Source organism: Mixophyes fleayi, chromosome 1 (assembly GCF_038048845.1).
Source record: "Mixophyes fleayi isolate aMixFle1 chromosome 1, aMixFle1.hap1, whole genome shotgun sequence".
Lineage (NCBI taxonomy): Eukaryota > Metazoa > Chordata > Amphibia > Anura > Limnodynastidae > Mixophyes > Mixophyes fleayi.
In genome coordinates, this window is record NC_134402.1 from 295,530,259 (window position 1) to 295,555,846 (window position 25,588).

Below are 25,588 nucleotides of genomic sequence, written 5' to 3' on the forward strand. Positions count from 1 at the left end.
TTTTTTGTAAATAAATATTGCCATTTTATTACCTGTATCCTGTCCACCTACATACTGATAATACCCCATATTGCGCCAGGGAAAACAAAACTTTATCGTATTTCTCACTTATGGGTAAGAGACCCTCTTCCAATTAGGTTTTCCCCATAGAGTCAGCATTTCCTGCATCCACATAGGGAAGCATGTTTTTTTCCTCCTTCTCCATTAAAACTTAGTAGTCCTGTGTAACACTCCTGTGTAACGGGCTAATTTTCTGGATCCCGTAATAATGCAAAAACACGCTTTGATGCAGATAAGCAGCACCGTGAGAAGCATTTCTGCCTCACAATGCTGGGGATATGGGTTAAATTCTGAGTAGGGCCTTATCTGTGTGGAGTTTGTTGTATTCTTCCAGGTACTTAGGTCTCCTCCCATAATCCAAAGCCATATTGGGAGGTTAATTGACAAAATTTACCCAAATGCGCCCACCCCCCCATGTGATGGGGAATATGTATTGTACGCTCCACTGAGGCTGGAAACTGTGAACGACAATCTTCTCTATAAAGTGCGTGTAATATGTAGGCGCTATATAAAACATTTTTCAATAAATGATAATTAAAATTTGTGTACAAGTCATGCGCTTACATATTTAAGCGTTCGTTTTGTTTTGCATTCATTTCAATTTGTACACTATAATGCAGGGGCGGCACTGATATCAAGCTTTAAGTAGTCTGTTAAAAAGCCAGGAAAAAAGTACAAGGTTTTGTCTTCACTTTCACCAGGTATTTTTCAAAACATGTTTGTACAGGGCCCAATATTGGACTTGAAAGTTATTATTAAGCTCCATAATAATATTTTATATCATCCACTTATGCTCAAAAGTCACCTATAAAATCTTTAGTGTTGTGTGTTCAATACACAATGTAATTAAGTATATTGGTATATGTTTAACCACACATTATAAAAAAAAAACAAAACCAGTAAAATGGAAAAATAGACTGGTATTTTTGTTGGTGTGATTGAATTGTTTAAAAAATACAATAAAAGCCAGCACATTGAAAACAATTGTACCATTTAATATATGTAAATAAGTACACAGTACCCACCCAGTTAAAAAAAAAATAATCAAATTATTTCTGCTAAATCTATACAATTTTAAAATAAATTTTAGTTTTTAAAACATTTGTATTACTACTAAAAGGGAACATTAACACAAGTAATATTTCATGAATTATAGCTACATTTACAGCAGGCCTGTCCAACCTGCGGCCCTCCAGATGTTGTGAAACTACAAGTCCCAGCATGCCCTTCTGGATAGCAACAGGTTGTCTACTGGCAAAGCATGCTGGGGCTTGTAGTTTCACAACACCTGGAGGGCCGCAGGTTGGACAGGCCTCATTTACAGCATAATGGAACACAGAGTGATGTATTAAATTTTAAGGCACAACAACATAAATTGAGATTTAAGTCAATCTGCACCCAACAATCATTCTATAGTGCAGAAAGTACAAGTATTTTACAAATGTAATACATGAAAGCTGACAATTTAAATTGGATTTATAATATTTTTTGTGTTATACTAAAGCTTATATTTTCATAGCGGGTAGTACTTCTAGTTCTTGGTTTACAATTGTCATCTGTAGACAGACATGGTACATGGAGTGCAATTCTTGACACTAACACCTACAGACTACAAGACAGTACATCACTGTATAAAACTAAAGTTTGGTATCCTCACCCTGTCCCTAATATACAAGTTGTTCCATAACATGTTTAAAAGCCCTTTGCATCTTACAAAAGCAGAAACGGACATGACGGTCAATCCTCAAGAGTTAGAACAGTGGTTCCAAGTCATTATTTGTGACCCACCAATGTTTAAATCTTGTAATAAATAAGACCAGAATCATGAATAAATAGTAGTAAGAATGTTTTAGAAAACCAATTATAGCCAATTTGCTTTATTTACAAGTGAAATTGTTTTAAAATCAGTTGTGGATAAGTAATAGGGATTTTTTCCCCACTCATTTTATCAAATTCTTGTCACACAGCCAACTTGATACTGTAATACATAAATCGTACCAACACACAAGTTGAAAATCAATGGATTAGTTTTTACTGAATGCAGCCTATCAAAGCACTAGGAACCAATGATCAGTTAGTGTCTTCGTGAGGTCATTCCTAATGAATTGATATCCTGCATTCAAATGAATATTGGTTCAGCCCACAACATGGCTGCTGTGTGGAGGTGATGAGATGACTTTAGTACCACATAAGTATGCAAATGTGAGAGAGGAAACAGATTCTGCATCATAATAGTAGTGGTCTTATTGAGCAGGGGCGCACGCAGGGGGGTTTCTGGTTCTCTAGAAACCCCTCCCCTCTGCGAAGAACGGGGGCTAAACAGTGCCCCTACATAGCAGCACTTTACAGCAGCCGCGGTGGTGCCGTATTGTACAGCACCGCCACGGACGCTTCTTTGACAGCGCTGCAGTTGCTGTACAATACAGTGCTGCAGAAATGGAGCTGCTGCACATGCACGGCCGCATGTGCAGCAGCTCTCTATATTCCCCCCCCCCCCCCCTAAAAATCCTGCATGCGCCCCTGTTGAGGTGGGTGGAAAAAAAAAGAAAAGAGATAAAACTATGTTTTGTGTACCCGTCATCCTCACGTAAATTTACATTTAACAAAAAGACCCTAAACCAAGTGAGTCTGACCAGTAGACGGGTGCATCCAGATACTGGCTCCAGCAGCAGTCTGCACTGAATCTAGACAGCTCAAAAGTATCAAGTTTGAGAAAGACCAAGGTCTCAAAATCTACAAATTTTCCCTCTTTTTTTTTTTTTAAATTTGGACAGATCGACATATGTGCAGTGAAATCTCTTTGAAAGGCAATATTTTACTTTGCACTCCTAAACATTATGGAACATATTCAATTAGGATTCGCGGCCACACAGGTTCCTGTACCGCAACATCGCGGATGGCTGCGCACAGAAATCCGCGATATTGTGGTACCATAATGCCACTTTATAGGCGCAGCTGCAAATCCTAATTGAATACCCCCCTAAGGTAGTACTGGCGCAATTACCTGAATAGACGTGACAGTGCTTAAGCTATGGTGTCACAAATGTGATATCACCCCTTTTTATTTCTTTATTGTTTACATGCCAAGACTCGCATTCTAATGGGCTTTAAGACTTCTAAGATAAAACGGTGGAAAAAGCACAAATGTGAAGTAACTGATAAAAGTAATTTTGGTTATTAGTCCAATTTGCACTAGACTAATAAGGTAATGTGTGGGTTCCTGAGATTTGCGCCATGTTATTAATAAGTCTGAACATATTAAATATAAACATGTAACATTATCTAACTATGGAAGAACTGGTTACTAAACTTATTATCCACACTTCAAACTGGCCAGACACTGGTCAGTGCCAATTGCCTGTACAAATCCTTTTGTGAGCGGGAAGATTCCATAAGGCGGCATACGCATCGTGTTGATTATATTGTTCATGCTATGGTAAGGCTTTAAAATTTACAAGAAAAGTTGCACTGAAATCTGAGTACAAAACTATTTTAAATTAGGAAAGTTTAAAATTCAAGTTTTACATGTTTTTGCTGAATTAATCTTCAGTGTTGTACTTCATCTGGAACATGTCCCTTTTAAGGCATCACCAGTCACATTAAAAAGGGCCAATCAGAGTTTAGCAGAAGTTTATGAAAAGGGTAGAGTTATTTTACTGGTGGATCATCGCTGTCCTCTCCTTCTTGGTCCAATGCCTGTCCAACAACTCCATTTTGAATTTTATCATCTACATAAAAAACAGAACATGGTTATTAAATAGCATGTAACCCACCATCGCCACTAGTCATTTGTTTTTTAAAAGCACAATATAGAGTAGAGTAAGTCTTCTGTAGAATAAATTAGTAATAGTTTGTCAATCAGTAATATAACAGTGTTCACTAGGCAAATTCAAAATTTGCCTATCATTAAGACACTCAAGGAAAAGACAATAGAGGGCACTCATATCTCTTGGGTTAATGTTAGGATAAAGCTTGTACTAGGTTGAGTTAGGGCTCTTAATGTTAGTAAATATTAGGAAGGTGACTATTAGGTTAAAAAGGACAAAGGGGTGGTCCTACTAACACTATACATCCCTTATTTATTTAAACTTTTTCTCTTAATATACTGTTTAGTTTATTCACATCAAATCATCAGTGATGGGATATGTTTGAAGGTTTTTATTACATTGGTATTGACCATAGGCTTTTCAGCGGAAGTGCGACTGGAAGGTATTTAAAAGTATAGAATGTGGATTTCTCTCTTTCAGACTCTCAAGGTGCCGGACCCTCTATGTTAAGCAATGTCCAGAAAGCTCGGCTTTGTTTTATCTGAAATTTTATACTCCCAGTACGCTTGGGCGATATCCTTAAAAAAAAAACAACAAAAAAAAAAACCCAACAAACTACACAACTATCCTTAGAGATTCTTAAGAACTTTTAGAAGTAAAGCTTAAAAGACAATGTTTTATTAAACTGAAGACATATACACTGAAAATTAGTTAACCTGTGCTTGCCCTTGTAAACCTGCCCCACTGATCCTTACCATTGTGGTGTGGTTGGATTTATGGTTCTTATAGTGATGCAAATGTATAGGTCATTGATACATCATAGCTAGCCCCACGACATATTGCTTTTAGTCATTAATCATGTGTCCAGTCATCAGGATGTTTAAGGAAGAGAGAGGTCTATACCTTTCAAATTCTGATCATTATCTATCAGTTGAGCTTGTTTGTCAGCCTCAGGCTCAGCTTCATTCCCCTCATCCCCATTGTAATCATTCTGATTTTCTGCTTCTTCCGGTTCCACCTGTTTTGGGTCTTAAAAGAGAAAAAAAATCATTTAAAAGAAAATCTGATACACTAAAGATCTCACTTTATACTATTCTAAATCCTGGTTTTAAGATCTCTGTACCCAATGACAAAGCACAATATATTACGTGTACTTTTATCTATAGCAGTTTTAAGTTGTGAAGGGAAACAATAAAGGATTAAACAGCACGCCCTATGCATACGCAGTTGTCAAACAAGTGCTAGCTGCTTATGTCAGTGTGCCAACATGACTCTCTCTCTCTCAAGTTCAGTTTGAAAATAATTGTAGATCTTTATTATAAACAGAAAAACTGGGCATGTTCAGCTTTGCTTTCTTGTGAGTCATCACTAGAGGATGTACACAAAAACCTGGTGCTGCATCACAGAACCTGAGGAGCCTAGGGAAAAGTTGTTTCAGCAAAACAAAGGACAACAGCAGGTTAGTTACAAAGTATTGAGGAATCTGGAAATCGGCTTTAAACTTATAAAACATATGGTTTCATTTATAATGTTTAGCCATTCTTCAAGAAAAACTTAATTTTACCTTTAATGTCGACACAAAGCAAATGCAAGCAAATGAATGGACATTGAACTATATGCAGATCTAAGTATAGAGGCATCCTATCCTTCTAAAGATAATTTGACTACTATGAGCACTGTCCCACTGAAGTCTTTAGCATCATATCTTAATGATTTAAGCATATATTTAGAGAAACAAAGTGCATAGATCATTTTATGAATATAAGAGGATTTTTTTTTACTCACAGTAAAATCCATTTCTCTGACGCCATTTGGGGGACACTGCGACAATTAGGTATAGTGGGTTGAATCTGGAGCAAAGGCACTTAACACTCAAATTGAGTGGATAGTTCTTCTCCTACTATACTCACATCTGGAGCCAGCCTCATGTTTTCATATAACAAAGCCCAGAAGAAAAGGGCCTAACTAGGCGTAACAAAACAGCTTAAAAGGTAATCATCCACAACAAAAACAGCCAGAGCAATAAGGAGGGAGCGAAGTGGCCCCCAATAGAGTCAGAGAACTGAATTTCACGGCAAGTAAAAAGTCCTCTTCTCTTTCGTTGCATTGAGACACACTGCGACAGTGGGGACATACCAAAGTACCCCGAAGAAATTGCTCTGAAAGAGCTGTGTGTAAAACTGCAACTTGTAGAATTACTTCGGCCGGCACAACTGCTCGGCCGAAGCACTGTGACGCTCCGCCCAGAAAGCCTCAACAGCCCTGGTCGAATGACACTGGGCTGGCTGCCTGAACATAAGCCAAACAAATGGTGGATGTAAGCCACCGAGCAATAGATTGCTTAGATACCAGTCAACCACGCTTGTGGACATCATACAGGATGAAAATATCACTAGTTTTACAGAAACCGTACAGTCCACATAGGACCTGAGGGCCTGGACTACATTCATAAGGTACAAGGATGCATCAAAAGGCTAGGACAAGTCTAGGACAAAACACCGGAATGACACTACTGGTTCAAGTGAAAACAGGAGAACAATTTGGGCACAAAAGAGAGTTTAGTTGCAAAGCACTGCCCTATCAGAATGAAACGGCAGAAAGAAAGGGGGGTGTTACAGCACAGTGCCCCCAACTCAGACACCCGAGCAGGGGAGATAGCGACTAAAACCTCCACCACCAACTTAGGTCAACAGAATCCAAAGGCTCAAAGGGCTTAACTATGGCTCAACCTGAAACACAATAGAGAGAGTCAATACGTGCAGTTTCAGAGAAAAAAGACAGAGACCTTTGTCAAAATCTTCCTACAGAAAAGATAATAAGCAGGAAAGACTGAAGCTGGAAGTGTGAAAACTGTGACCTTCACACTATAGTAGTTTGCAGAGGAAGAGGGTTTGTGTACTGTAAGCATAGACCACACAACCTCTTTACGAGCAACGCCTATCCCGAAGAATCAGGAGCGACAGAGTCAAAGCCAGACGACCTATAGAGCGGCAGTGAAGAGGGCCTTCTACCTAAAGATCTGGATGAAGAGACAACCAGTAACAAGGACTCACCGCCATCCCTAGGACATCGGAGTATCACATCCTGTGTGGCCAAACTGAAGCCACCAAAATGGCGGCCACCCGTTCTCTTTTTAGATTCGGGAACATGAATATTGGAGGAAACAGATATATCAGATGAAACCCCCACTGGATCGTCATGGCATCCATGTACCTTGAAGTTTACCATTAGAGTGATCTCTAGCAGACCCCAACTTGGAACACGAAGGGCAACGACCTTGGTGTGAAGGGACCATTCTTCCGGGTGGATACTGCTGCAGCCAAGTTAAAATCGACCTCTCAGTTCAACACCGGAACATAGTGCTCCGCCCAGGACATGATTCGTGCTGTCTCCTGCATTGCCATGGCACTGTGTGTTCCCCTCTGATGGTTCAGGTAAGCTACTGCCGTAGCACTGTCCAATTGGTCCCTGAGGGTCCTTTTGGCCAGAACCTTTAGACCCATGACAAACACCCTGTAGACAGCTCTATGTTCCAGAACATTGATTTGCCAAGGACGTCTCTTGGGAAGACCAGAGGCCCTGGAACCGGAGATGATCAATGACCCCACCACAACTGGACAGACTGGTGTCTGTGGTAAACATCCTTGACCAGATTTGATTTGGCAGAGAAAGGACATTTCTTGTCTTATCAGGAGGGACCTGGGGTAAATGTATCAATCTGCGCATTTTGCAAGTCGCAGATTTAAAACTGTCCTGCAAAAGACACTATTGTTTTAAATCTGACACGCAAAGTCGTCGTATATCGGCAACTTGCAGAATACGCAGATGGATACATTTAACCCATGGTCTTGTTTAAAAGCGAAATAACCTTGTCATCCAGTAGAATACCTGACACACAGTGTCGAAGTTAAGGCTCAAAACCGCATGCTTAGTATAGAAATCAAGGATGACTTGGGCAAATTTAGAATCCAGCCGTGAAATTCCAGAAATTGAATTGTCGGTTGAATGTGTTGGAGAAGGACATGTTCGGACGGCGTCTTTAACAGGTTACCTAGATAAGGCATGACAGTGATGCCCCGAGAGCAGATACCTGCCATAATTTTGGTGAAAACCTTTAGTGCGGAAGCCAGTCCAAAGAGTAAAGCCTGGTTCTGATAATGCGCCTTGCAGATAGTAAAGTGAATGAGACACTGATGCCTGTTTCATATGTAGACTGCAGGCAGACATCCTTTATGGCCAGGAATGCCAGGAATTCCCCTCATTCCATGCCCATGATCATGGATTGCAACAACTCCATCTGACACCTCAGAACCTGAATCTGGTTTAGAGTCCAAAGACTGAAGATCGAATGAAATGAGCCATATGGCTTTGGGACCACAAAGAGGTTAGAGTAAAACTCCAAACCTCTTTCCGGAGGTGGGACCTGAACAAACACGCCGGAGACCAGCAGCGTCCAAATAGCCTCCTTGAGCGCCAGCCTTTTGAGGCCACGAGACAGCAGACCTGTGGTGAAGAATCTGCATGGGGGAGAGTCTATGCAATCTTTGACATAACCTTGAGTCACAATCCCCCGAACACAGATCCATTCAACTTATCCGAAGTTGAAGCATTCCACTGGCCCCTACCACAGAATTATGGAAGGTTATCCCATCATGCCAAGGATTTCTCTGATGGGTTGGCGTCTGTCAGCGCCTTGACCCCTATGGAAACCCCCATGGAGGATAAAGACTGTCCTCTAGTGAAGTGGGAGCTGCCCTTGACCATCCAAGGGGACGAAAGAACGGAAAACCAAGCTAAAATAGAGTAATACCATTTCTCACAAATTGTTGCTTCATACGCCCCCTCAGGTTCCACCTCATGGCTTGACCTAGAGGCGGCACATTTAGCTCTCCCTGATTTCACCTCATTATGGGGTCTATCCCCTATACACCGTCCCCCTCCATCCAAATTACTTCCTACCACTAAATTTGATATCAAGATTTGGGATTCTCACTCCTTCAAATTGAAACTCACATCTGCCCTTTCCCCCCTGACTCCCATTTGGTTTAACCCTATATTTCCTCCTGGCCTCTCCAAGGTACGACACCGCCATTGGACTCAAGCTGGGCTCAAATTTCCATCAGATTTCTCTAAACAAGGCCAGTGGCTTCCGCTAGCAGAACTCCAACCTCCCCCCCCAGCTCGAGTGCTTAACCCTTTCGAGTTCTTCCAAATTACCCACTTTTTACGTTCCCTACCACCCAAATTTCTACTACGTCCCCTTACCCCATTCGAAAATCTTTGCAAACTTCACCCTATAGATAGGGGTATGATATCACAACTTTATAATATCTTTCTTGAATCCACTATCCATCCACAACTCTCACATGAAGCTGACTGGGAGAGGGACTTGGGCCCCCCCCCAGATGAGGAGGCCTGGGAGGACATGAGACTGGGGATAGCTAAGAGCTCCATATCGACTAAACTAAAAGAGACATCCTATAAAATCTATTATCGCTGGTATTATACCCCTACCCGTCTCCACGCAATGTTCCCCTCCTCATCACCCGACTGCTGGCGGAGCTGTGGCCACAGGGGATCAATGCTACACATCTGGTGGACTTGCCCAGTTATCACCCCCTTCTGGGACGCGATCCATGGCTTTATCAACACTCTATTTGAGGCTCCCGTGGCGAAAGACCCCTGGATCTTCCTCCTATGTTATCCCCCCCAGACCTTGATAAATTTTCTAGAAAACTAATTGCACATATCCTCACAGCCGCTAAATCCCTTATAGCCCTTAATTGGAAACGTACCTCTTCTCCATCTCTCTCTGCCCTTAAAAAGCAAATCTGGCACGTAGCAGCCATGGAAGAAATTACGTACTATTTACATGATAGAGGTTACGCTTTCAACCAAGTGTGGGCTCCTTGGCAGTTCGCAGCACGCTCGTTCCCCTCTGGCCCTTAATGACTCCGTTGTGACCCATGTGCGGCGGGCAGGATTCGGTCCCCGTCCCACCATCCCCTGGCCCTCTAACATTCATAATCTCACCTCCTTTCCGATTACACTCATGCATCAACCTTTGTGGTCTTCCCTTTCCCTTCCCTCCTAATTCTCCTTCACCCCTCCCCCTTCCATTCTACTTTTTCCATTGCTGTATCTTACATTTATACAAAAGTATAAAAGGAAAATATGGTCAATGTATCTCTCATGTTGTCAAAAAAAAAACTTTTTCTTTAGACTACATTACAATGTTAACGCCCTTCTATGTATACTTTGTAAACTTTTGACTTCGTATTATATATACCTTTTCCTGTTTGACCATTCAAAATAAAGAATTTAAAAAAAAATAAAAAATAGAGTAATACCATGAAACGGCAAGTACTCCAGTGTACACTTTGAGTCCGCATCAGACAACCAAGAGCGCAGCCACAGAGAATGCCGGGCAGCATTAATGAGAGCAGAAAGTCTGGAGTTAATGGAAACCACATCCAAGGATGCTTGACCTAAAAAGTCAGAAGCTTCCTTAATATGTTCAGACAACACTCCAGCCCTATGTCTATGTTCTTGAAAACCCTTAGCCAACTGTTAGGTCCATATCTAAATGGTCTTGTTGGCCCAGGCTGTAGACATGATTGGTCTAACAAACTTTCTGCAGCCATATCTGCAGAGCGAAGAAGATAGTCACTCTTCTTATCTGTAGTATCCCGGAGCGAAGGCGCACCCTGCACTGGCATAGCAAGGGTTCTAGTTAGACGGGCAATGGGAGGATCCACTTTTGGAGAACTCTCCAATTTAACAGTCTTCTCCAAAGGCAAGAGGTAAAGTGATTTAAACATACCCGGCATCGGATACTTTTTGTCAGGTTTCTGCCAGGCCTCGGCAACCAATTCTAAGAGTTGAGGAAACCTGAACTGACTACGGAATAGGACGTTTACCCGTTCTCCTATGGGGGTGCTAAGAAAGCGTTCCAATGAGGAAGAAGCCCTTGCAAGACCTTGGACAGACTCTGAGTCAACGTCAGACCTGCCTCAGCCAAGCCCCACTACTGGGTGATACAGGCTGTGAAGGTGTGGTGCATTTAGAGAATGTGAAGTCACCTACCGCTTTGGACTTAGACATTATCAGAGTGCTTTGGCTATAGTGGACGCCCATGACTTAGTCCAAGTCGGTTCCTCCATGGCCACAGGTGCAGACGCGGGTGAACGCTATTAACGCGCATAATTCCACCTCACACGTTGCACACAGGGCATCCGGGCCAGACTGTACTCATGATAATTTAGCATTACATTTGGCACAAACTTTCCAGTGGACCCTTTAGTCTTAGAAATCGCCATGTTTGAATAAGGGCCTATGTAAAATACAAATACACGCCAGAAAATAATGTAAGAAAATGATACCTCACCTATTATAACCCTGTGAAGGTATAATACGCATTAAGTTAACCAGAGGCCCGCCTGTGCCCGCCGATACCATACTCTTCTTCATGGAGATGTATCAGGACCGTTCTGTCCCTGTCAAAGGCTGGGCTGCTGCAGGCTTTTCATGAGAAACTTGGAAGGTCCCCCTTTGACAACATCTATATGGCCCGACAAAGCTGTACTCTCCACAAAGGAGATCTCATTGACAGCCGCCGGAGCTCTGTGGGAGCAGTGCGAAGGCTGAGGTATAGCACACACTGCTCCATAGTAGTCATCGCTAACAGCAAGGATTAGGCAGGCTGCAGGAGAGAGGGAAGATTACTCTCCCACGATCAGATACCCAGAGTGAAAGTGGCCGACAGGCATTTCACCCCTGGGGAGGCGTCTCTGATCAGTCAAAATGAATGAATGAATGAATGATAAATACCTAAAAGCAAAAAGTTAAAAACATGAAAAATATAAAAACACAGGGCAAGAGCCCACTAAACAACACCCTACTCCAGAGGGCACTAAAACGGAAGATGGCAATGGTAGGGACATAGCAGGGGAGGAGCTATCTACTCTAATTGTTTGAGTCTTAAATTGCCTTTACTCCAGATTCAACCTTCTATACCCACTGTTGCAGTGTCCCCCAAAAGTAGGAAAGAAAAATAGAAGGATACAGGGAGCAAAATACAGCAGCTATTCACAAATGAATGAGAAGCATAATGCATTATAAAATGCAACAAACTGGATGTATAACCTTCATTTCATATATAGAGGTGCATCTGACAACATAATCTTCTGACGCTCACTCTGTAGATTCCTGCTTACCTCCATTTTCTCCTTACCATTACACCTGTCATGTGCAGCTCTTACATACACTATCACACGAGTGGACAGGTGACTGCCTCCCACAAGATCAGCACAACCACCTCCTGAAATACTTTGTGCTGCTATGAACATTTGTACGATCTGACTGGCTACAGCCTGCTCTATTCTGATCACTCCAAAACTGGGGACATCCAAGGGAGAAGAAGCTGAACATAGACTACAAACAACACTGACTCATTGAAGTGCACTTCAATAGAAACAATGCTATTACTGTGACCTAATGAGGCAACAATCTAGAACAAGTGACATCACTTGATAATAATGAAGTGACATGCTGCATTTACAAAATGGAGGTCTCCACTGTGTGCAGCTGACAGGGGTATTTTAAAATCAACATCCAAAAAGTGATATAAGATAAAACCTTTTGGCAGGATTAGATGACATTTCAACAATATGAGTATAATAACTCCAGCACCCTTTGGCTGCAACAAAACTACACATCAGCACATTTAACCATGAAGACAAATGAAAGCCAATAACCAACACCAAACTCTTAAATACAACATATGTACTAACCCTTTTCATCTTCCTGTTGCTCATCCATGTTTATAAAATTTTCTCTCTCAACTTCCTCGTTCTCAGTTTCTTTATTAGCTTCTTTATCTGCGTCATCTTCTGCTTTGGGCTCATTCTCCTCCTCCTCCTCTGCATTCACATTTTCAGGAATAACTTCATTGTCTGCATCCAGTATATCCTCATCCTTCTCTACTAGTTTGGGCTGCTGCGGCAACGGACTGGGCTTTTTTTCATCTACAACATCCAATTTATTTGATTTTTCTGAAAATGAAGTATTTAAGAGCATCACTACTAGTGCGGTCCTTATGCACATGGCAAGCACACATTACTGCCAATTGTTACATAGTTCCTTGTGCACTACCTATGTAGTTCCAGGTTACCTACTTGTGGGCACAGGAAAGAACAAAGTGCATAGAGAACATTGTCTATTCAAGGTTTTCTCTCATATGAAAGGTGTTCGAGGAGGAAAACTTTTTTTTTTTTTTTTATTTAAATATATCTTTAAAACAAATATTTTGTAACTCAACAAAGTGTGCTGGCAAATAAATTTACATGGGTGTTTTGGGGAATATTCCTTCATGAATTCAGCACACAAGGGGTTTTCCGAGTTTTCCAGCGGGTTTGAAAAGTGAAGATGTTGCCTATAGCAACCAATCAGATTCTAGCTGTCATTTTGTAGGATATCCTAAATAAATGATAGCTAGAATCCGATTGGTTTTTCAAACCCGCCGGAAAACTCTCAGCTTGATACATTTACCCCAAAGTATACACTTTGTTTCTCTGTAATTGTATTTATTTTTACAGTGTGTTTTGTGCTTTATTCCCTGGTATTAGTACCATGAAGGGTCTCTGCTCTACTCCCCTGAACCCGCACAGACATACCTTCAGCTTTTGTTGGAGGAATAACCGGTTTCTGTGTGTTCACAGCGGGCTTAGATGGTTCAGATGGCACACGGTCTTTGGGTTGTTCTTCTTTTACATCACTATCTTTCTGCTTAATCTCTTCTTTTGGTATTGTTGGCTGGATGGAAACACAGTAAACGATTATGTGATGGAGCAATTAAGAATAATAAAAAAAAAATAATGAAGACATTTTCATGGTCGGAGTGCTACTAAAAGCGGCGTTTGTGTTCACAGGTAGCTGTTGCTACCAAAAGACCATTAGTTACCACTTCTACAATCAACTTATATACCGAAAACTTGTAATATGGAAGACATGATAGTTAATACCAATAGTCTCCAGTAACATATCTTTCATCCCTAAGCTAAGAGGTTACCATGTATACCTAAATACAGTACACAACAGAACTAGTTAGATTTGGAAACCTCATCCATATTTTATTTTTCTAGGCTTATACAGTGAGCAATTTGAAAACACAAACTACCAACAAAATCACATGGGAGTAGATTCCAGAGCACTTGACTGCATAGCCTTATATGTCCCCACTGCAAAATATATTCCATTCATAGAGATTGCCTTGGTATTCATACTCCATTTAAAAATAAAAAAAAGGATTTCCCACCTTCACATTTTCAGACTTGATTATGATTTTATCGTTATCCGCAATTATAGTGTTTGCATCTTTTCCTGCTAATCTACGGAGCTTCTCGTCACATTGTTCGTTCATCTCCGTTATCTTATTGCTGCACTGGGTCCTGTAAATACCAATAATTTAATTATAATAATCATAATCATTCCTTTTGTTAAACACATAAGCTGGACTTCATTTCATAGAGGAATGTTACATACATCAGCTCCTTCATAAGAGATAATGAGCCTGGTAACAACCGCCACCGCAGCTGGCAGCAGGGTGGTTAGGGAGAGACTGGCATAGGGTGAAACATAGGATCAAAGAAAGTCACCATACAAGGGCGGGTCGCTATTGAGCTTTATTTAATAAATAATATTTTGAATGTTTGGTTATTTTTAATCCAGTCAGATGATCGCAGACAGTGGGAGCGCTGCAAAGTTTGATGCCACGAACAGAATCACAAGCAATTTGTTGCATTTTCACTTGTAAAAGAAAAGTGTCTGGCTCTTGCTTTTTCCTTCAGAAGCCACGACTGATCTTAGTACAGCTGCTCTGTTATACAAGCTAGACATTTAGAATCACCTTTGGTATTCTTTTACATAGTGGTATTTTTCATATGTGTTCAATGGTAATCTCTAACGAACTATGACCAAGGGGTATATTTACTAAACTGCAGGTTTGAAGAAGTAGAGATGTTGCCTATAGCAACCAATCAGATTCTAGCTGTCATTTTGTAGACTGTATTAAATAAATGATAACTAGAAACTTATTGGTTGCTATAGGCAATCTCTCTACTTTTTCAAACCCACAGTTTAGTAAATCTAGCCCCAAATCTTGAAACAGTTTACAATGGCAAATTTATCACTAGGAAACATATTGATCTCCACTTGGAACATGGTATTGAGCTTAATAATTTATACTAGGTCACATGTTCAATTCATAGACAATTTAAAAATGTTAATTATCAGCCTTCAGAAAATTTAGCATTACTTTGATGTTCAGATGGAAAGGCGACTGGCGTGCACACCAATACTAGTTATTAGAGTTCCCAGTTTTTGCCCCAATCCATTCTACCATAACCAGTGCATCTATTTATGTCTGGGGTACAAAGTGCACTTACAACTCAAAAGCAGATTTCTTGGCCTGGCTTTCTTCTAGCTCCTTAAATTCCAGCTTAGAGTCATCCAAACGTTTCTGAAGGTCTCCAATTTGGCCTGGAAAATTAAACAAACACAAATAAATATAATATAATCTATATATAGTTTTTTTTATTTTTTTATTTTCAGACAAACATATAGGTGTATACTGTTGGGGAAAAAAAAAAGTCTCCAGGGGGAAGGAGGTGAGAAGCCAGAAGGCTGCATATTCCTGTTCTGTTTTTTTTATCCTGGAATATAATGCCTGTTTTACATTATGCTCTATTGTTGGGCTCTCTAGCACATACTGACCAAGTTTTCCAGGTGCTCAGGCACGGATTTAAAAGGATTGAAATAGTATTTATAAAAAAAATGTTTTCAGAAAAACACCCACACTTTTTAACAAATGAGATGCTCATATCAAATTGAAGATTTAAGACCATGGAACCAGTGAAATTTGATTGACTTTCAAACTGGTTTTATATTTACCATCTCTACCCAATTTATAACCAGGGTTATTTTATCAAAAATCTTCAGTACAGTGGCACAGGGAGACTTACAGTATCTACCTGTATATTTGCATGTATCAATATTAACAGTTATAATATCAGTGTTCACCCCAAATTTTATTTGTTGGGAGCTCCATCCGGCAAAAATCCCCTGCCGCCCAGCACTGTGATGTAGCCGAAAGTCACACTGCAGTGACTCCTGCCACCTGGCACTGTGACGCAGGAGAAAGTCACACTGACGTTTATATATGAAACGTCAGTGCAGCGCAACTTTTGGACGTCACAGTGGCACGGGGCGTCAAACTCAGGGGCGAGACGATCCCTCCCCTTGAATAAAAGGAAGGGCGTGGTTGCAGGCGGTTTAGTCGCTGCTGTACTGAGTACAGATACTGAGTGGATCTCCTGTGTCCGCTCACTGTGTTTCAGTGTTTGTTACCTGGGGGCCAGCAAGCGAGGGCAGTATCTGTGCTCGTTTTTAAAAAACAATTGATGTCCAAGCAGCATTTGGCCAGAATCTGGGCACTGTAAAAAATAATTTGTGCTCAAACAGCATTTGGGTAGCATCTGGGCACTGTTTAAAAAACAATTGGTGTCCAAGCAGCATCTGGGTAGTATCTGGTTGCTGTTAAAAATTATATTTGTATTCAGCCAGCTGTTCCCCATAATGGATAGGAAATTAAATCAGAAAAAAAAGAGACAAAAAAACATAATCTTAAAGTCTCTTAAAAATAAAGGTAAGAACACAACAACAGAGCCAGAGATTTTCAACAAGAACATTGTGCAGACGAAGCTGGTCCATCCTATAAATCAGTCTATTTCATATGAAAAATGTTTCTCCGCATGTCGGGAGTAAATAATGACTGGTTTAAAGCATTTCCGTGGTTGTTGGTGAAAGATAATAGAATTATGTGTTTCACCTGCATAACATATGGAAAGAGACCGGCCACAAACCAGGAAGTGGTTTGGGCGACTACTCCGTACAAAAAGATTTTTAAAAGAAAGTTTAATGGACCATGAGTAAAGTAAATTACACACTGATTCGTGTTCAAATATACTTCAAAAACGTGTTTTTGAAGAAACGGAGTTAGGGGAAATTGAACGATCAACTTCAGTTTTGAGTAACTTGCAGAGATGCTTTTTGTGGGAGCTTTAAGAACTATGTATTGACTGGCAAAAGACAAACTCCCACATACTACATTATATGGAAATTTGCTCAAGCACTGCAAGGCTAAGCATTGTACATACTTAAAGCATCTTGATATTAGAAAGAATGCAAGTTACACTTCAGAAAGAACAATGCAAGAATTCCTTGACATCTTAGCTTCACAAATAAGACATGAATTACTTAAACATTTGCATTAGGCAGATTACTTCAGTGTTCTGTGTGATGGAACGACAGAGATCTCAGTTGTAAAGCATCTTATTATATAAAGGGTGATTCAAAAGTCGCAGTACACCCTTTTATTTCAAAAACTCTACAGGAATTGGGCCGATTGTCCGATTTCAAGATGGCGCCCATGTTTGGTACATACCGTAAAAGATAGACCACGTCACCCATACTTTACTGGAGTATTCAGGTTTCCCAATTTCCTGTAGAGTTTTTGAAATAAAAGGGTGTACTGCGACTTTTGAATCGCCCTGTACATTAAATATGTTTGTCAACGTCAAAAAAAACAAAAAAGAGATTACGGTCAGTTTTATATCAACATGTAGTATCAATGATGGCAAAGCTGTAACCATAGCAAAATAATAAAAAAAAATGCCAATATAGGATTGAAAAAAACCTAAGTGGGTAGATATAGGCTCTGATGAAGCAGCTGTCATAATTGGCACAAAGCAGTAGCAAAACTAAAAGATGAAACAGGCAGAGTAATGGTCAATGGTCATTGTATAAACCACCACCTGGCTCTTGCTAGTGTCCAAGCAGCTGCTGAGGGGCCTCGTTTAGTAAAATTTAACGATGTCTTAAGACAACTGTTCTTCTTTTTTCAAATTTCCACAGTTAGAATGTCTGGTTTAACGGAAACCCAGAATATATTCTCCTTTAACACAGCATTAAAATGATGGTTGGTTATGCTTTAAGGAATAGCCAACCAAAAATCAGTTAAAAATATCTCCAAAATAGGGAACACAATGTTAAGATGTTCATTTGTAGTAAAAATGTATTTCAGGACATTAAAGACATTTAATCAATTCTCAATTTCTAATTACAAAATATGTCTCCCATATAACCTTCTAAATGAATGCAATGTTTCTTTTTTAAAGTAAATCTAGTTGGGGGTTTTTTTTGCCCACAAAAAAAGAATTGCAAAAATTCTGACATTGATGACAGTTTTACAACACTTTTCTGTTTATATTAAAATGAAATCATTGAGATAAAACAAAAATGAAGTATGCTTTTATATTATGTTATCTTCCTTTTCCCCAACTGACATCTTTAGTATATTCTAGTTTTTTGTGCCAAGGGAAATGGTGCCTAGGCAAAATGAGAGGATTTATCTTCCCTTTGTTCCAAGGTAAAATACTTTGTCATCCTCACTATAAAAAGAGGGCCGTCTAAAAGGCAAAATAATCATGAATAAGTATGTTGGTAGATCTTTTAGGTAATAATTAAATAGTGCTGAAGAGCAAACAATGAAGATTTTGGTGGCCTACGTAGTTTACAAACTTGATCACATTGTAAACAATTTTATCGATTTACTTTGCTATTTGTCTGCTGCAACATGTCTACTTCCTGATTTATATTTAGCATTCAGTATTGTTCTCAGGATGCCATGCTGGGGTTTGGCTCCGAAAACCCTGGAGAAGAGATAATTTCCCTTGGTAGACAATGTATTTTAAGGAGTGTATAATACTTATTTATTTACTGCCTGCAGACTGGTGAGGTTTGTTCTACAGTGCAGGGTGATATCACAGATATTGTTTAAGTGACATTTTGTTGGACGCATTGTTACCGAAAAATAAATAAAAAGATAAAAACGTAGAGATCACGCGCTGGACAGAAACCAGCTGTGACACTTATATTTCTGTGTTCACAGAATTCTAGGTATCTGACCTATACCAAACACTGACTGCATTCACATCACTGACTGCATTCACATCACAAGTTTCACCTCCTTGGTCACATCTCATTCCTGAACAAGCTGTCCAAACACTCCTCCTCCTGGGGCTCAAACAAGGACACGAATAATCAGCAAATTACTCTAGCAGTACACTTGAGAGTTTCATAAAGCAGCAACACATATGTTAACTTTCCTTTAAATTCCACAGTGTATGGAAAACATTAAGTGCTGCAAATTTGTTTTAGCAATGCATATAACAAAAATCATAAAACACAAACCACTGAACAAAATACAAGACATCCATCCCATAGATTGTAATCTTGTGAGCAGGGCCTTCTCACCTCTTTGTCTGTTTTACCCAGTTTGTTTATTAGTTTATTATGTTTGTCCCCAATTGTAAAGCGCTACGGAATATGTTGGCGCTATATAAATAAATGATGATGATGATGATGATGATCCATCCACCATGCAAAATATCTCTTACAACAGGACTATTTACCTTGAAGTTCCAGTATGAGATTATCCTTTGTAGTCACATTGTTCAATAAATTCTCCTGTGAATAAAGAAGTGAAAGGAAATTAAACCACTTTATTTAAAGCACCCTCAGAACTCAAAAAACGTTTTGTTGATTAATGGAAATAACTAGACTGTTGTCTACCAACACCCCACACTATAAGAGCAAACACAGGGCGTTTGTGTAGCTTCCGCTTCCCTACTCTGACATTTACAGTCCTTTATGGACATGGTCACACCCCAATAACATTGTGCCTATGTCTTCCAATTGACCATACCCACAAAGTATTCTATTATGAACAGATTATTAGACTAGTAAAATACACCATTAAAGTTTATGGAAAAGAGTGATACACAATGCAGTCTACCTAATAGTAGGCTCTTCCAGCAAGCTTAGTAGCACCAGCACAGGAACTAAACTTATGCAAATGCTAGACAATTTTCTATGAACCCTTTCTACAGAATAGATGGGGAGTTGTGCTCCTTCCTGCTCTTTGGCATTTTCAGTCTTTGATGTCATGCATGACCCCCTTTGCCACTAAGCTATACCCAGGGCAGCACGGTGGCGTAGTGGTTAGCACTTCTGCCTTACAGAACTGGGGTCATAAGTTCAATCATGGCCTTATCTGTGTGGAGTTTGTATGTTCTCCACGTGTTTGCGTGGGTTTCCTTCGGGTCCTCCAGTTTCCTCCCACACTCCAAAAACATACTGGTAGGTTAATTGGCTGCTAACAAATTGACCCTAGTCTGTCTGTCTGTGTTTGTCTCTGTGTGTGTGTGTGTTAGGGAATTTAGACTGTAAGCCCCAATGGGGCAGGGACTGATGTGAGTGAGTTCTCTGTACAGTGCTGCGGAATTAGTGGCACTATATAAATAAATGGTGATGATGATTTATTTTTGTAGTGCCAGCAAATTCTACTGCGCTTTACAATTGGGAGTAAATACAGTAACAAAACCAGACTTTGTATTAGAAACAGATTGGAGAGCTTTGCTCACAAGTCATTTGAACATGGCAAAACCCTTTTGAGAACCTGTTCTACATTCCCATCCCTGTTCAGTCATCTGCTTCAGGGCCAAATTTTCCATTGGGCACGATGGGCAGCTGCCCGAGGGCCCCACGGGCAAGGGGGCCCCATAGGCACGGCTCTTAATGAGAATAAATAATCCTGCAAAAGAAAAAAACCTGCAAAAGAAACCTTCAAGGGTCACTGAGCAAGTACATCTATCTATCTCTATCTATATCTGTATCTGTATACATCTATATATCTATATCTAGGGGCCCCGGTGCACTGCTTTGCCCGGGGGCCCATAATGTTGTTAAGATGGCCCTGATCTGCTTTGCAAAAGGCAGCCCACTGTACTTCACGATGTTCATGAGACAATCTTAAACTTTAGCTGTTGAAACAAAGTAACAGAAGTAACCAAGTTAGCCAAGGTGCTTCTTTTTACTGCAAATTAGAAACTGAAAACTAATATTAGATTGGTTTCTTTCTGGATCATCAATTTGTCCTGTGCCAAATATTACACAGTCTAGTTTCATTTTGAAATTAAACCCGGACAGACTAGACTTACACCAACCACACGCTCTGCACACATTATTAGTGCTGCGCACATTAACAGTGCTTTAAAAGTTGTAAACCCTCACAAATAGTCAGGTTATAAACCAAAGTACTGGGGATACCATGCAAAGGTTATCAGCACAGGTTTTGCCAATCCCCTTAAACCTGTTATATAGGTTTTTAGGAAACAATATCTACCTATATGAGGTAAAAACGTTATAACCGAACAGCAGAAAAAAAAAAGAAAAAAGGAAAAGCCTCCTCAAGGAGAGAACGTGGGGAGGAAAACTAGGTCAAAACAAGGAAGAGCCCAAAGTCCATCTCCCTAGCTGAAACAGTCCACAATAATTGACAAGTACATGTACTGCTTTATATGTCAGGACTTCAGCGTCACTAGCAATAAAACAAAGAGGCTATAAAATAATTAATGTGCCAATCTTTGACGTCTTAAAACAAAACACACATTTATATAGGTTGTTCTGGTGCAAATTCCAATTCTGTTACCATGGTGTAAGTTACATTTCTAAGAGGTATATTTACTGCGGCTTGAAAAACTGGACATGTTGCCATTTTGTCGTTTTGTAGAATGTACTAAATAAATGATAACTAAAATCTGATTGGTTGCTATAGGCAACATCTCCACTTTTTCAAACCCGCAGTTTAGTAAGTATACCCCTATATCTCTTCTATGCAAATTGGTGGGAGGAAGATAATAAAATAGCCAATAGTTATACTAATACTTATAGTTATACCAATAATTTTTCCAACACTACCCCAAAAAGCTGTTACATGCACTGTAAGAATTAGTTTTCTTGAAATAATTAGGTCCTCTCTGTTTATGTAGATTTTGATGTGACTATGTATCAATGCCGAGAGCTGTTGCTCTAGAAATACAACATATCTACTACAGAAAACATGATGGCTGCTGATTGAACATATTAGGACCAGACAAGTCCGTATTAGGACTTATGGAGCCAGACAACAAGGCTCCATAAGAATCACTAGCAAACAATATCACACAATAGAATGGCCGATTAGACATATTAGAAAGATCTATTGTATTTCACAAAAGGAGGAGTACATATTGCAGCTGTAAATAAAAAATAAAAAGGGAGCCTTATAATTTGTGGACATTTCTCCTTCACATGCAGGTGCAAACAATTTCCAAATTGTATGTATATATATTTTTTTTAAATATACTGAACTCAATAGAGCAATATAAAGTGTGCACATAATTTGACATTTTACTTATTCTTATACAAGTATAACACATCTGTGCAGGTTTCAAGGATAAATCAGGGATAGGCAGTAAACAAAATGTATCAACAAGACAACAGCATGAATTCAACAAGAACAAATTATCAACACATGCACGACAAACAAAACCAACCACAAATGGTGCTAAGGCAGCGTTTCCCAAATTTGGTCCTCAAGTCTCCCTAACAATAGAGATGGACCACACTTTGTTCTTTATAGGACATAAATAATGAACAAAGCACAATATAAAGTGGACTTTATCTTAAACATGCCATGCCCACTTTAAAGTTTACAATGTGTGCAACATTCAGTATCTAACAGAATCATTGAACCCAATGGCAATAGTTGCATTTAGATCCCAGAGAAAGTATGCCTGTGACTATATTCAGTGTTCAGTTGAAATGGAAAACAAAACAACAAAACAAGAGCTACTAAAGCATTCACAAGTGAGAATGAGACAAGAGGCAGCAAAAGAGTCGGGTCTGCTGTACATGTAAAAGGGTCTCACCTTCTCACTGTTACAGAGTAATCGAATATTCTGCATTTGGGAGCTGTGCAAAGTCTGGATGTTGTCAATCTGTCTTTTCTGTTTAGACAGCATGTCTTCAAATTCATTCTTTTTCATCTCAACTGCCCCTCGTTCTGCAGCTGCCCGACGCACTCTGCCCTCTAGTTCCATCACTCGGTTCTAAAGAGAGCAAACAGAGGGAAACAAACCAGTCAATCATTCAGCCACATATTGTGTGGTGTAAGCACTGTAACAGCACATATTTGAATTCTGCAACTTAAAAACAGAAGGAATTTTTTATGCATGGACTGTATCAACTATTTTACACATGTTTTCATGAACTGTTGTCATCCTTTTTGTAGCTTGCTGGGAAACTGGCGCACCAATTCAACCCAAATACATTTTTGTGACCATAGCAAAATAGATGCCAGCGTCACTTCAAAGTATGTACAGTAGTTTGCCAAGACAAGGTGACTACCGTGTTTAGGGAGTTCATCAGTATACATGAATCAGTAACCAAGTAGTCACATAATTAGCATAATCATTGGGCATATATGGTAAACAATTCTATACAGAAGACAGTTAGTGCATTAACTTTTTTTCGTGGAAGGGGCTGCGGGGGGGATAATATGCAACTTCTAAAAAGTTCTGAACACCTGGCAATGCTGGAATAACTCGTGAGTTGAAGAACAATGTGCTATTGTGTTTATGCTCTAGCTCTCTTCAGAATAAACCAATTACTACTCTGCAGTCCATATACCAAATCCTCCATACTGTTATCCACTGTATCTGAGCTGTGACTGCTGAATATATAATGTATCAGAGAGTCCAAGCTTATCACATATAAACGAAGGGTTAGCTTTTTGCTATATACACTGTTCTAGTGCTGCACTTGTAACATAAAAAAGAAAAAACAGAAAACATATGGAATAATTCAATAAAAGTAAGGTAAATTATTTTGCCAATAAACAATAAATTTATTCATAGTCTACAAAATATTCTACAACAATACTCCCACTTTCACCTCCAGTTTAGAGTAAAAAAAAGAAAAGTGCAAATAAACTGGAGATCCGTTTTCCCCCCATAAAATCTGTAGTATATTTAATAATATATATGGGACAAAAAAGGCTCAGTATTGGCTTCTCCACTTTAATATAATTCAGGCCAGTAGGAGTCTCTACAAAACCAGGATACTGCAAAATACACTGTAACCCAGCCCCTCTAATAAAAAATATATTTATATACGAATGTTTTTTTTTGGCTCGCTCTTAAGTGCACAGTAACTGTCATTTCTTTTGTGGGTTTTTTCCTAGTGTTATCATTAATGAGGTTCCAATGTCACAGCTGCATCATTTAAACCCAGTCCAGTTGTCATGGTGATGAAAAACTCGGCAATGCTCCCTGGGTCTAAAAACTCCAAGCAACATATGTTCTGGTCACTAGGCTGCATTTTTATTAAAGTTGCTATGGCTACAGCTATTGGTCCAGACCAGCAGCAACATGTAATAACGTACACAATATGCCAGTCACGCCCTAGAACAAGCCCTTTGCAGCAAGGGCCAATGCCAATAATCAGATAAATGTTCCAATGCAGTGTACAGCTGTTGCCAATGCTATATGTGAAAAACGTCCACACTTCTATGCTGCAGAGTATTATGCCACTGCCTGTTTAAATGCTTCACATGGCACAGTTGGAATTGTTCATGTTGGGTGAGAACAGATGAATTCTGCACACTCATCTGTGATCCCTGCTATTCTGCTGATGGATGGCTGGCTGTGGTCATCATCATATAGCCGTTTCCCATTTAGCCATATATGTTTTTACGAACACATCATAGACCCATTTCGTTTTTTTGCTCAGGAGTCAACAAATTAGAAAGTGAGATTTACATTCCTATATGAAAACAAATACATAAAATAACACTAGATTTTATTGAATTATATGGTTGCCACAATCTTATGGGTGAAAAAAAAAAGAGCCTGGGCAAATTTACACTGCATGCCATCCTCATTCCTATGCAGTATGTGCCTGCAATGAGCTGTCGGTATGAAAGATACGATTTTTAAAGTTTGCATACTCTAAGAAACACATGCACCTTTGATAAAATGTCCTACCTGTAGTTCCATGCATCGAGTACTTGTAATCCAGTAATGTATTCCCAAAACACACACACATGCTAGAAGCACAGCGATGAGAAGAGGTGGGGACTTCATTGCTCTGCGGCCAGACTTCAATCCCATCATACGAAAATCAGCTCCCTACACCTGAAGATAAATGGACAACGGTGTATCAAGAGATTCGTGAAATGTCCCTTACCTACCAGACACAAATCTAAAAAGTGTGTTTATCAGGTCAATCAACGAGGCAGAGAGAGGTGCCTCACCTTGTGTTGACATCATCTATCAACATAATCATATTTTCTTCCAGGATCTCATGGAGCTGAATGAAGAGAGAGGTTTTATTCCATCTCCACCCAACCCCACAAGATTCGTACAAAGAAAGATACAAATATCAGCAGGCATTTTAAACAGATGGTACAAGATATTACAAACATATCTGAACATGAAGTAGGAAGGACTTGGGGGATCGCAGATGAAGGCTCAGAGGGACGTCTGATGCCCATCACTGATTAGACTATACTAACCCCACACAGTTAGCTAAACATCAAAGAGCTAGGACAGACATTATTAGCCGATTAAGATACCATACTGACTTGTCAGAAGGCTAGAGTGGTAAAGTATGCTGATAAAATGTACACTGTACTCCTGAGCCAGACACTTGTAAAGATACCTTGTTTTGGCTGAGTATCTTATTCACCAAGACATGCATACTCAAATTCAGAGATACTAAACTTACATATAAATTCACCCCAATCACACACATTCTCCCAC

At 39.7% G+C, this 25,588-nt stretch overlaps 1 protein-coding gene across 1 annotated transcript in view; it reads right to left on the reverse strand.

Moving 5' to 3' along the window:
• Positions 1-1,034: 1,034 nt before the first annotated feature.
• The window catches only part of GOLM1 (golgi membrane protein 1), a 39,370-nt gene continuing 14,816 nt past the window's right edge, over positions 1,035-25,588 (reverse strand). Inside the window, exons 2-10 of the mRNA XM_075211070.1 lie at positions 24,812-24,961; positions 22,697-22,876; positions 19,358-19,412; positions 15,272-15,365; positions 14,143-14,275; positions 13,502-13,640; positions 12,620-12,880; positions 4,731-4,856; positions 1,035-3,788 (exon numbers count right to left, since the gene is read on the reverse strand). Coding sequence (XP_075067171.1) covers positions 3,709-3,788; positions 4,731-4,856; positions 12,620-12,880; positions 13,502-13,640; positions 14,143-14,275; positions 15,272-15,365; positions 19,358-19,412; positions 22,697-22,876; positions 24,812-24,940 — 1,197 coding nt within the window. The 5' untranslated portion in view covers positions 24,941-24,961 and the 3' untranslated portion in view covers positions 1,035-3,708. The remainder of the gene's footprint in view (positions 3,789-4,730; positions 4,857-12,619; positions 12,881-13,501; positions 13,641-14,142; positions 14,276-15,271; positions 15,366-19,357; positions 19,413-22,696; positions 22,877-24,811; positions 24,962-25,588) is intronic.